The following is a 13,666-nucleotide window of genomic DNA, read 5'->3' as shown; positions in this document are numbered from 1 at the left end:
GCAGGGATTACCAGAAAGGGTCGTGGCCTCCAGGAGGCTGATAGTCACTGTAACTTATGCCAGAAACGGGCAGTTCAAATCTATGGCGGGCTCCTGGGTGCTGTAGATATTATTCTCCGGCCTACAGACTGTGGCTCTTACTACATATGGTTTATCTCACGGCGAAGGACTTTTCCCTAAGGGCTGTTTCACACGAGCAGATGCAGTGCGTGACATCCGCTGCGTGAATGACAGCCAAAACCCGATGCGGACAGAAGCACGGAGCATTAACATGACTGATAATGCTCCGTGCCTCTCTGTGACCTCTTTACTACGAAATCACAGTGAGATAAAGTTGTCACTGTGATTTCATAGTAAAGAGATCACAGAGAGGCACGGAGCATTATCAGTCATGTTAATGCTCCGTGCTTCTGTCCACATCGGGTCTTGGCTCTCAGTCACGCACGGCATCCGCTCGTGTGAAACAGCCCTAATGTCTCTTTCACACAGGTGTGATTTCTGCGCGGGTGCGTGAAGTGAACGCATTGCACCCGGACCCATTCATTTCTATGGGGCTGTGCACATGAGCAGTGATTTTTCACGCATCACTTGTGCGTTGCGTGAAAATCGCAGCATGTTCTATATTGTGCGTTTTTCACACAACGCAGGCCCCATAAAAGTGAATGGGGCTGCGTGAAAATCGCAAGTGCGGATGCAGTGCGATTTTCACGCATGGTTGCTAGGAGACGATCGGGATGGGGACCCGATCATTATTATTTTCCCTTATAACATGGTTATAAAGGGAAAATAATAGCATTCTGAATACAGAATGCATAGTACAATAGGGCTGGAGGGGTTAAAAAAAAAATATATATATATATTTAACTCACCTTAATCCACCTGCTCGCGCAGCCGGCATCTCTTCTGTCTTCATCTTTGCTGTGCACAGGAAAAGGACCTGTGGTGACGTCACTGCGCTCATCACATGATCATGTGATGGACCATGTGCTGAGCGCAGTGATGTCAAAGGTCCTTTACCCAGGTCCTGAAGAAAGACTAGAAGCCGGGCTGCGCGAACAAGTGGATTAAGGAGAGTTACAAATAAAATTTATATATATATATATATATATATATATATATATATATATATATATATATATATATATATATATATATATATATATTATTTTCCCTTATTACCATGTTATAAGGGAAAATAATACAGTCTACACCAGTGTTTCCCAACCAGTGTGCCTCCAGCTGTTGCAAAACTACAACTCCCAGCATGCCCACACAGCCAAAGGCTGTCCAGGCATGCTGGGAGTTGTAGTTTTGCAACAGCTGGAGGCACACTGGTTGGGAAACACTGGTCTACACAACACCTAACCCAAACTTCTGTGAAGAAGTTCAGGTTTGGGTAGCAAACATGACGATTTTTCTCACGCGTGTGCAAAACACATTCAAATGTTTTGCACTCGCGCGAAAAAATTGGGCATTTTCCCGTGACGCACTCGCATCTTATCAGGCCCAAAAACATGACGTCCGTGTGAAAGAGGCCTTAGACTGGAGGATGATACACCATTCTTAGTAAAACTACACCAATGTGGACATCTGTGCCCTTCTTCTAGCGACCGGTTGGTGTCCCTCCAATCAAACCTTATGAAAATAAATTTAAAGGGGGTTTTCTGAGACTTTAACAGACCGGTGGGGGTCTGACGCTCCTGTAAACTCAGCAGCTTTCCCTAGGTCAGTGACGTCATAGTCCTCGGTCACATGGCCCAGACGCAGCGATTCCATGCAGGCGCTGTGCTTGGTAAGCTGCAAGACTGCCGTGACTCTACCTTCTAAAACAGCTGACCGGTGGGGGTGCCGGACCCCCACTGATCAGACACTGGGGACCTATCCAGAGGATAGGTGAACAGTTAAATAGGCTTGGAAAACCCCTTTAAAAGAAAACTATTCCAAATGTCCCTTCTGGCACCAGAGCTCAACTCCATACCGTAGCGCAGGCAATCGCCTAGGTTATCACTTGTATACAGAAGCTCAGTGGAGACAGGAGCAGAGTTTTAGCTGCATCTCTATTGGATTTCTTTTTTTTTTTCCTATTTCTTCCAGGTCTGTATTGCTCTGGAATGGGCCCAAATCTTCTATTAACCCTTTAGACGTCTACATGACAGGGCAGTACTGCTCTCCCTGCTGCACAATGACGGGTCCAGAGACAAATTCACAACAGACTTTATTGGTATAGGTCGTTTTCCGCTCCTTGGAGTAACTTTGAACGCATACAGGGCTGAGAGAGTTTCATAAATATTGGTTTTCCTTTTTTTTTATGTATTTTTTATTAATGTCCAGGCATAGAGGTGGTGGCATTTCTCTCAGCTTGATATCGAAGATGTTGTTTTGCATTGCTGACGATCCAGGGGTGGGGTGCGGAGCCGTCCCCTTCAAGAATAGCTCGATGGCTTGTTTCCTGAGTCGTCGTCTTGAGAGCCCATGCTCTGCAATTCACAAGAGGTCGGGGTCAAGAAAGAGCAACTGTTGTCTGTCAAGCAAACTTTATACCACGCTGCAACCTTTAAGCACCCTATAACAGACCCTGCTGTAACCTTTATGTACAACCCTGGAGAACCCCTTTAAATGGATCATCCAGGACTAGAAAAACAAGGCTGCTTTTCTCCAAAATCAGCGCCACCCCTGTCCATGGCCTGTGTCTGGCATGGCAACTCAGCTTCTTTGAAGTGAATGGGGCTATACTGTTATACCGTGGCACTCTCTCTAAGAAAGCAGCCATGTTTTTATAATCCTGTATCAGCCCTTTAAAAGTCTCTGTGTGTTTTCAATATCTGAATAAAGTTTATTGCTACAGAGTGTTTCAGGTCATGCTGGGAGTTGTAGTGTCTCCACAGCTAGACCTTAATCGGATGATTATTACCTTCTGAACAAACTGTGGGTTCACCGTGATTTCTTGATCCATTGCTTTTAATCGATCGTCAAGGTCTATACAGCGCAGCATCTGGAGACCGGAGACAAAGGAGTTAATTCAGCAACAAGCACAGGGATTTCTGCAGGCCCCATTCCAATGCATGGTGCGGCCGCAGACATTTCTGCAACTGATCTGCCATATGCACATTCCCCCCATATAGTACACTGCGCTGTAGACCTGGCCTTCAGGGAAACACCGTACCCCCTCCCCAAATACCTAGAAGGTCCCAATACTTACTTCCTGATCAATATTGTGAAGCATAGCAGGATTGTTATATTTCTCGGGATTATCATGAAAGCACACCATGCCATCCTTCTGATTAATACTTGCGAAGATTTCTCCATCTTCTATCTGAAAGGGTTAAACGAAAGTATTAAGATCATTTTTTATTCCAGGCAAAATTACATCAGTCCTCGATATGTTCCAATATAGCGGTGACTGCATTTACTCACTGTTTGGCAGCATTTCACAGTCCATAGTGGAAGCTCTAGCCCAGGGATCAGTAACCTCTGGCACTCCAGACGTTCTGAAACTACAACTCCCAGAATGCGCCATTGACTTCGATGGGAGTTGTGAGAACAGCCAGGCATGTTAGCATGCTGCGAGTTGCAGTTTCACCGCAGCTGGAGTGCCGCTCTAGCCCCTTGGAGGGTCAGTTTGCTGTCTGTTTCTAACTCTGTACAGGTTGTAATATAACCTGACCTCACAGGATTGATTAGCTAGATGATGGCTGCCTGGGACAACACGATGCAGAACCTGCAGGTGCTTTACAAGGCACTTTAACCTTGCTGCATTAGGTGACAACATGAGTGACAAGGAAGCAGAGAGAAGTCTGTGCAGGGAACCAATTCAGCTTTAGTTTTGCCTGGCTTATGGACATGTATGGCAGATTGATAGGATATGCCTTAGAGGGGGGTTGTCCCATATGAGACAATGAGGGCATATCGCTCAACCCCCCCCCATTGTCTGGAAAGTATTGAGAACTGAGCGGGCCAAAGTGGTGGCTGGAGGACTTCGGTCCGGCCACCGATCGCTCTCCCCATACAAGTGAATGGGAGCAAACCGCACATGACTGGCCACCGCTCCCATTCACTTCTATGGGCCCGATGCAAATAGCAGAGCCAGTACTCGGCTATTTTCGGTGGTCCCATAGAAATGAACGGAGGGCGCATGCGCAGTGCACCCTCCACCACTTTTGGGGCTCCGTTTAGGACAATGCCATTTTCTCAGATGAGACAACCCCTTTAAATGTTCAATAGGTGCAGGTCCCACAAAGTGAATGAAGAGCAAGCCGTGCATGCACAGCCACCCCCTCCATTCTCTGTTATGGGAGTTCCAAAAATAGCCAAGCACTGGCTCAGATGTTTTCAGAAGTCCTGAAGCAGTGAATGGAAGGGCTCTCCATTAATGGCGGGGCCCTATTTTTGAGCTAAGAGAGGGTCCCATGATACATTGTAATAATTTCTTACCATATACAGAACATATTTTTCAGCCTCTTGAGCACCGGATAACTGAACTCGACTGGCCATGTCTTGTAATGAAAGCGTTAGGAAGGTCTGGAAGAAGAAGATCAAGAGAGCAGGTTGACAGAGGACTAAACACTGCAGTCAGTCACTTGTGAGGAAGGATGAAGAAAAGGAACGTTTTCACTTGGTAACTGATATAAAGCCTTAGGCTATGTTCACACCTTCATTATTTACTACAGGCAACGTCGATGCAAAACTGCAGCAGAAAGGCGGCCACCTGGATTTCTGCCACAGATGTATCCACACAAGGACTAACCCCACCATCATTCAACAAGCATTGCTCCAGATCTTAAAATCCGCAGCATGATCCTGAAGAAGATCCTGAAGCCAAGCTATGGGGTACGTTTCAGATAATCCAGCACTGGGCTATATTTGTCACGTGCCGGATTATTAGGATCTCCAAACACAAGGTTAAGGCCAGCCTCAATGGGGCCTGGGCCCCTCACAATGTACTTACCTCGCTCCCCGGCACCCACGTCGCTTTTTAAGCCGGAACAGCCGCCGCATCTCCATCATGCAGATGAAAACATTGGGGGAGGGGGGCAGCCAATGACGAGCCTCCCTAGCGTCACTCGCGATGGAGGGAGGCTTGTCCCCTTCACCGCCTGCCATTGGTTCCCGCCCCCTCCGCCAACCGAATGTTTTCATCCGACGACGGAGATGCAGCGGCGACTGTGCGGGCTTCAGAAGCAACGTGGGTGTCGGGGTAAGTACATTGTGTGCAAGGGGCCCGGCATATGGGAGGGGGCCTTTCAGGGGGTCACTTTTGAGACTCCCAAAAAATCATGGTAGTATCGTAGCTCGTATTTGTCCTCTATTTGTATCAGTGAGGGAATGTGAGTTCTTGCCAATATAACAAGATTCTCCCCTATACAGAAATATTACGGTTGCGGTGATAGGACAGCAAACTCTTCGGCTACAAAGGGCAGCCCAGCCGTATCCCCTATGCATGGGGGGGGGGGGGGGGCGTCACTTACTTTGGTAAGCCTCTGTATATTCTTCTTGTACAGGGAGGACAGGCATTGCTTCACCAGCCCCATGTTATTGTCTCGGGTGAAGGTCTCGCTGTGTTTGTTCACCAGGTTCCGCAGCTCGGTGGGGTTGTTGGTCGAGTAGACCTGGGCCAGCTCGTGGTAAGCGTTGCTAAGAGGCTGCAAATCAAAAATACCGCCAGCTTCAAAACGACCCGCAATCATACAAACACCTCAACGTACAATCCTACAGCTGCTCACCTTAATAAATCTACCGACGATCTGTGAGGTATATTTAGGCAGCGGCTGAACTTTTCCTAGGAGTATCAAAGAAACTAGGATATACTTCTTATAGGATTCCAACATGATGTGACTAACAGCCATGGCCGGCGTCGTGATCGCCTAGAAAACAGACATATCAGACGATCCACATACTGTACATACATGCTGTATGACAGTCACGTCCTGTGTGGCTTCCTACCTACCTGCTCGTAGAAGTAAAGCGCCCTCTCAAAGTTCTTCAGCCCCGTGTAGATCATCCCGCCGTAATAATAGTAGCACAGGAAGGGCCTGGCGTCGTACGCTCCGTTCTCTTTACATATGTCCATCATATCTACATCTAAGTAAGCGAGCGCCGGCTTAAAACATTTCGCTAACAAGCAGAGCTGCGAGAACAAGAGGAAGAATTTACATACTGGCAGAGGCCAAAAGGGGTAAAAAATCCACAACTCTAAACATATTAGATCATTATCCCCCCCCGCCCCTGAAAAAAGGCTTTAGTAGGACCGCAACGTTCAGTGCCTACAGCTCAGCTGCATTGTCTGATGGAGTCCAGGGTCGTCTGAAATCAAGCTCTTCTGCCATCAGTGGATCGGACTGCTATGCCGTCCCTCCGTCATGCTTTAAACTGCAGCTCTGCTCGCTCACATTGTTTGTACAAGGACGCTGTACAGGAGACAGAATGTGTTACCTGGCAGAGATCTGCGTGAATTGAGGTCAGCTGATTTGTATTCATTTGCATCTTGTCTATGGCTTGTCTGAGAACACAGATTCCCCGTAAAGGCTGTGAAAGGGAAACAGAAAAATCTTGTCAAGTATGGATCCGATTTACAGAACCCGCATAAATAGCAATTCCACAATATTGTCAGGAGCATCTCGGGGGGCCTGCTTTACAATTTGGGGCTGAAACCATGTACATCCAAGATACGCTACAGGTGGGGTCAGTGCGGATCACGGAGTAATAGGGATAGGCCACCTGGACACATTACAGATTCCGTGCGGATAAACCGCAGTACCAGAAACGTGTATGAGATTAGACAAACCTCATGTGCACTTTGCTTATTCGTACCAAGCAGAAAAGGACCTGCCGTGCGGACTCTGAAATCTGTAGCATGTCGATTCTTTTGTGCAGATGTTACCCTTTTCAATGCAATGTGTGGAAAAACATCAAAACCACAAGTGATGCAATTTTTGGTGTGGAAACGTACAGAAATGTGTGCACAATTTCTGCATGACATCCAGCACTCATGTGCAGGTATCCTTGGAGGCTATGTACACCTTCAGGGGCGATTTTTTATTTTTTATGATAGCATTTTACTCATTCTGGGCCAAAACTAATTATCTTTTTAATTGGTCTTTATTAAAGGGTTTCTACCACCAGATTTGGTCCTATTTAGCTGACTGACACTAGCGATGTGCTGGTGTCAGCAGTCCATAACAGTGTTCTTACTTATCATCTGTCTGCTGCCGTTCACCTTAAAAACGTACTTTTATAGATATGCTAATGAGCCTCTAGGTGCTATGTGGGCGTCATTAGCACCTACAGGGCTCCGTCCACTAACCATTTCAGCCGCCCATCGCGTCCCTCCAGCCCGCCCCGCTCCTGTTGATTGACGTGAAACTTCTCAGTATCTCATACCAATTCCCGCGCCTGCGCCGTGCGCTTCTGTATTCGGCGCAGGCGCAGTGAGTGAATGCCGCGCTCCTGGTGCCGGCTTCCTCACTGTAATGTAGTTGGCGCAGGCGCAGTGAGGAAGCCGGCGCCGGGATAATACAGAAGTGCACGGCGCAGGAATTGGTACGAGATACTGAGAAGTTTCACGTCAATCAACAGGAGCGGGGCGGGCTGGAGGGACGCGATGGGCGGCTGAAATAATTAGGGGACGGAGCCCTGTAGGTGCTAATGACGCCCACATAGCACCTAGAGGCTCATTAGCATATCTATACAAGTACGTTTTTAAGGTGAACGGCAGCAGACAGATGATAAGTAAGAACACTGTTATGGACGGCTGACACAAGCACATCGCTAGTGTCAGTCAGCTAAATAGGACCAAATCTGCTGGTAGAAACCCTTTAATATGGAGTCGTTCTGTCACAAAGGGGTTAGGGTTGTTGCGATACCAAAATCTTGATTTGATTTCGATACCATAAAGTATTGCGATACTCGATACCACGCAAAAAAAAAAAAAAAAACACCAAAAAAAGCCGCATGCCGTCCGCAATTTTAATGTACTATTTTTTTCTGTTCCGGCGTTTTCTTTTATATTTGAATAGTTTGGACTTTTCAGACATCGCAATATGTGATATGTTTATTTATTTATTGTTAATATATTTTATATGTAAAATTAGGAAAGGGGGCGATTTCTACTTAATAATTTGGTGGTTTTTTTTACTTTTTATTAGATAACTATTAGCCCCCTAAAAGGGGTTAACTGTTTTTGTAGCTAATAACCTATATCTCTAAATTACTTAAAGGTCAAACACTTATTTAGGCCGCAGTCTTACCAGTAAGATCAGGATTCAACTATAATAAGTGTCTATAATGTCAGATCAGGAGCCGTCAGCTGAGCTGCCTGACTGAGCAGAGTGAAAATTCAGAGCCAGCTACTAGAGAATCTCAAGGCTGTACAGAGACAGGGGTTCAAATTTTTAATAAAGACCAATTGAAAAAATGCTTTGTAGCTGAAAATGAGTACAATGCAATAATACAAAAATGCCCCCAAAGGTTCACATAGCCTTTAAAAGGGATTTGCCACGCCTATAACAGATTAATCCTTCTGCTGTGAAAAGTCCTGTAAAGATTTTTGAAAATCTCTGCTTGCTATCAACAATTAGAATGGATGAAACAGCAAAAAGAGACTAAGGCTACATGCACACGATGTATGCGTTTTGCGATCCATTGTAATAATGCCTATCATTGTCCGCAAAACGGACAAGAATGGGACATGCTCTTTTTTTTCCCTGCGGGGCTACGGAACAGACATGTGGATAGTACACGGTGTGCGGTCATCATTTTTCGCAGACCCATTGAAATAAATGGGTCCGCTTCCTATCCGCAAAAAAGACAGAACAGACACGGAAACAAAATACGTTAGTGTGCACGTAGCCTAAGGCACCTACACACAAACGCATGTGTTCCGTTGCCATATTCCAGACCGCATATGCGGATCCGCAATAAACAGACACCGTTCCTTGTGCATTCAGCATCACAGATACGGAACCCTACGGAGTGCTTCTGTGGGGTTCCATTCCGTACTTTCGTTCCGCAAAAAGATAGAACTTGCTTTATCTTTTTCCGGAACGGGCAGATTACAGACCGATTCAAGTTGAATGGGTCTGGATCCGTCCCGGAGGCCGCACGAACGTTCTCCGTGCATTGGGGACCGCAAATTGCGGTCCCCAATGCACGGGAACGGAACACATACATTAGTGTGCAGGAGGCCTAAGGGGCACGTTTATTAAGACAGACGTTTTAGATGCCGGTCTTAATAAGCCCCATCGCCGACTGGGATGCGCCTCAGTTATGAAGAGGCACCGGCCTCTCCATAACGTCGGAGCATCCAGCGCCGCTTCTAAATGTAATCAAACTGGGAGATGGTCGGCACTTTATCCTAGTGCGCGCCGGCACGGGAAAGAGAAAACTCCAAAAACAATGTAACAAATTCCCAGCGGACGCTCGTTCCATTCAATTCATATGCTTTTTATTCCAAATAAGTATCCAAACACAAGGACGCATTTCGGCCCGTCCAATCTTGGTCAGCTATGAAGGCTGGACGGGCTGAAACGCGTCCTTGTGTTTGGATACTTATCTGGAATAAAAAGCATATGAATTGAATGGAACGAGCGTCCGCTGGGAATTTGTTACATTGCTTCTAAATGTAAGACAACCCTTTTCTACGCCTGAAACAGACTTAGAAAACTGTCCCCTTCCCCGCTCACTTTTTTAGATCTGGCGTGAGCAGGGCGAAGTCGCAGATAGTGGCACAACTAACTAACTTAGGCGTATATCAGCTTGATAAATGACCCCCTAAGGTTCACACTACTACTAGGGCTACTCAGTGACCAGAAAATGGTGTGATCTGCGTGAGTCACGTGATATTTAACCCCTGCTAAACACACACAAATAAATCTGTCGACAAGTTGCACCCGACTTACGTTGAACTTTACACTGGAAAAGCTGCTCATTTGCAATCAGTGACCAGCAATCCAGCAGGACTGTATTTTCGTGTTGCAGTAAAGGCGACCACGTTCCCAGTTATTACTGGGGAGGTCGCAATGTGCCCGTGTGGTGACGGAGCTGCACGTGTAGCCCTAGTCTTATCTGCACTGATACACTGCAGCAAACAAAGAATACCGGAGAGAGAATCGTGCTGCTGGCACTATAGAACAATTCCTGTGTGAAGAGGGTTACATCAGGGCAGGTTTGCATCCTCCCACTGCAAACACTGAGCTCTCCCAAGGAAGCAGAGATCTTAAAAACCACGAGGTATACCAAGTGGAGAACGTACGTCGTACATTATACAAGAATGCAGCCGACACTCACCTGTTTTCTTTCCACAAGTGCATTTGTTAAATGGTGGCAAAGACCAGCGACTGTGAATGAGAAGAGGGAAATTCAGTGCCCGCCGGGTACAGGACCCCCCCATCCCCCACGGGGTCATACTTACAGGTGTCTGTGGCGTATCTTATGTGCTCCCCATTACACGTGCTGATGAAGAGCTGGACTTGGGAAAACAAGGTCTCAAAATCAGGAATACTGGGCATGGAAAACTTCACAAACCTGCAGAGGAGAGAGCAGCAGCACCGTCAGAAGGACAGCAGTGGCCCCAAGCAAGAGAAGATGCGGACAGGGGCCACAGACATCAACATAGAACTGGAGTTATTTCTAGGAATCCTGGTGCCCTGGGCACAACCAGCTCCTTTACGAGGGACCCGTACATGTGGAGATGCACCTGTCGAGCTCATGGGGGGGGGGGGGGGGAAGACGACGACGTATGGTTAAAGGATGATGATGACCTATTCTCAGGGTATAAGTTACTGGATAACCCCTTTAATGAGGGATTCCCATCTCAGACAATGGGGGCATATTGCTAGGATATGTCCCACCTCTCAGACCCGCACCTATCTTGTAAACGGAGCCTTGAAAGTCACGGAGAGCGCACCACGCTTGAGCAGCCACCCCTCCCATCCATTTGTATGGGGCCAATGGAAATAGCTGAACCAGCGCTCTGCTATTTTCTGTGGCCCTATAGAAATGAATGCAGGGCCCACGCCCGGTGTGCCCTCCGTGACTTTCAAGGCTCCGTTTATGAGATAGGTCCGGGTCTGAGAGGTGGGACATATCCTAGCAATATGCTCCATTGTCTGAGATGGGAATATAACCCTTTAATTTCCCTGCCCCCACGATTAAAGGGAATTACACCATGTCTCTAACCACCACGTGCGGCTCCTTTCCTCCAAGTGACCTGCTTGCAATAGGCAGATCGACTTAAAGGACACTAGCCCTAGTCCTCTTTCCCTTTAGGGTGTTATATGTGGAGTTACCCTTTAAAGACATACAGTACCTGGATCCCCCCCCCCCCCCCCCTTGACTGAGGACCTTGTGAAAACATACACTACGCACTACCCAAAGGGGTCAGCAACCTCCGGCACTCCAGTTTTTCTTAAACTACAACCCCCAGTATGCACATTTACTCAGCTGTTCTCAGACCTCCCATAGAAATGAATGAAGCATGCTGGGAGTGGTAGTTTCACAACAGCCGGTAGGCGGAGGATGCCGACAATTGAACTGCATCAGAAGGGGACACCAACCACCCTCCTCCCCTATAGAAATAGACTGTAGTCCCAGCTCCGGTCTGTGCTCTATACTTACAGAACAGCTAGGACCCCCAGGGAGTGCTCCTGGACATCCAGAGCCCCCAGCACTGTATCCAGGTGAGAGAGGTTCTTGGCCAGCAGCTCGCCGCTCTTGTTGATGAGCTCACACAGCTGGGTCATTTGTCCTGTAATACAAAGGGGGGTCCTTATACATTTCGTCCATATCAGCCTACAGTCCCCTTACATATGCACACTGGGCGAGCATGCATGTATTCTGCATGCTTGCATCTGTCATCAGCTTATCTTCCATGAGAATAAAGGGATGGGGCATGTTACAATCCAACGGCCTGATCCTTCTCTCACCCAACATCTGCCGTCAGGGCGAGAGTCAGGAGACCTTATACACATTTACCTAATGTGCCCGCCAGATATCTTCAATGCCAAGCAAAGCTGCCTTTCTGCGGACCCCCCCCCCCCGCCCCCTGGTTCAGCTGGGTTACATTATGAGAAACCCTCTGCATACATCAGTGGCTGGCGCGGCTATGTCCAGCAGTCCCGTAGAGGTGGCTGTGCATGAGCGGTGTGCTTTCATTCATTCACTTTGGGGGGGGGGGGGGAGATAGGATCGGGTCTTCCCATGTATGAGATGACAAAACCCCTTTAAATATTTGGCCCTGGCTAAAATAAGCCACGGCAGCCACGTTTATCCTGCAGAGGCCGCTGACAGCTGATCACCGGGGCGGATGCACTTGGGGGTATATATTCACACAGTGCAGTCACATCTATGTGATTACAGCCTTGAAATAGGGCTGTGCAGACAGGGAGCCATTCTCTCTATCTCCTATCCAGATGGGTGTTTCCATTCACTGACAGCAAGCAAAGGTCTTGGCACCAAGTAACTGCAAACACTCCAACATAACCCAAGAAGGGTCCTGTAACCCCTGCAGGACGCCAGGTGGCCGACGCTGGAGTCTTCGGTGTCCATACTGCACATGTAGCGGAGGAAACTAAACGGGGACATCACGGACCCATCTCACATCATCCGCCCTGAACTAAAACATCTCACAGCTGAGGTTCTGTCACAATGGCATCTAGTCTAGAACAGGTATTCCCAACCTGGGGCCCTCTATCTGTTGCAAAACTACAACTCCCAACATGCCATTATATCTGTAGGCTTGTCCAGGCATGACGGGAGTTGTACTTTTGCAACAGCTGGAGGGCCGCAGGTTGGGCATCCCTGATCTAGACAATCTTCTGCCAGCTACACACATCTGTCTCCTATTCTGTTTGTTACAATGTATCAGCGTGGAGAAATCAGGCTGTGTCTCTCTCACAGAGGACTGTCTGCACTGCAGCAAATTGTAACAAACCCTCATCTGTGAGAAGCATGACTGCCAGAACCCCTTTAAAACTCCATATTACGCCCCCATGACTTGCGAGCACTCCCAAAGTAGGTGGGAGAGAGCCTTGCGGTCATAGCCAGTCGCCCCTTAGGGGTAACATGCACAGCACAATAAAGTCAGCCTCATAAACCGTGCAACAAAGCATGAGGTCTGGATGTAAATAATAATGTTCCTATTCACTGACAGCTAGCAGAGGTATTGAACATTACCAGGAATTGCGGCAGGCTGACACTAGCTCACAGACACTTCCTTGCACCGCTGCAAAGTGGAGTTGCCCATAGCAACCAATCAGCTTCCAGCTCTTACACTTCACAGAATGAAAGCACTCATCTGATTGGTTGCTAAGGGTGACGACTGCACCACTTTATTCAGAAACCGGGGGGGGGGGGATTTCCATACATTTCCTCCTCTCTGTCTCCGGCCCCTCACCCTCATACACAGGCTACACCCCGGCCTCCGGCCCGCCTCTCCTCTCTCTCCCCTCACTCCCTCCTCACCTTGCGAGGACAGCTGCCTGACGCTGTTAACGAACTGCTCCAGAGCGGACGCCATGGTGCGGGATCTCTCCCGCCTCCCTCCGCAGAGGAGAGCCGGTGCAGGGACCCGAGAGAGAGCAGGAGCACAGGGCCGAGCTCACTCACACTGCGCCGAAATCTCGCGAGCTTCCCCGCAGCCAGGCGCGTAGCGAAACCTCGCGAGAGCGTCTGC

The 13,666-nt window shown here is 48.1% G+C and overlaps 1 protein-coding gene across 1 annotated transcript; it reads right to left on the bottom strand.

Moving 5' to 3' along the window:
* Nucleotides 1-2,198: 2,198 nt before the first annotated feature.
* Nucleotides 2,199-13,641, bottom strand: COPS3 (COP9 signalosome subunit 3). Its single transcript, XM_044302729.1, has 12 exons — nt 13,456-13,641; nt 11,611-11,740; nt 10,406-10,518; nt 10,282-10,331; nt 6,430-6,522; nt 5,945-6,124; nt 5,721-5,861; nt 5,466-5,639; nt 4,432-4,518; nt 3,200-3,313; nt 2,912-2,992; nt 2,199-2,477 (listed from the first exon to the last, which is right to left on the bottom strand). The coding sequence occupies exons 1-12, from the start codon at nt 13,508-13,510 to the stop codon at nt 2,424-2,426; spliced, it is 1,272 nt and encodes a 423-aa protein (XP_044158664.1). The 5' UTR covers nt 13,511-13,641; the 3' UTR covers nt 2,199-2,423.
* Between the last annotated feature and the right edge of the window lie 25 nt (nt 13,642-13,666).

The sequence above is a fragment of the Bufo gargarizans genome, chromosome 8 (assembly GCF_014858855.1).
Source record: "Bufo gargarizans isolate SCDJY-AF-19 chromosome 8, ASM1485885v1, whole genome shotgun sequence".
Lineage (NCBI taxonomy): Eukaryota > Metazoa > Chordata > Amphibia > Anura > Bufonidae > Bufo > Bufo gargarizans.
This window is presented reverse-complemented; position numbering and strand designations above follow the sequence as displayed.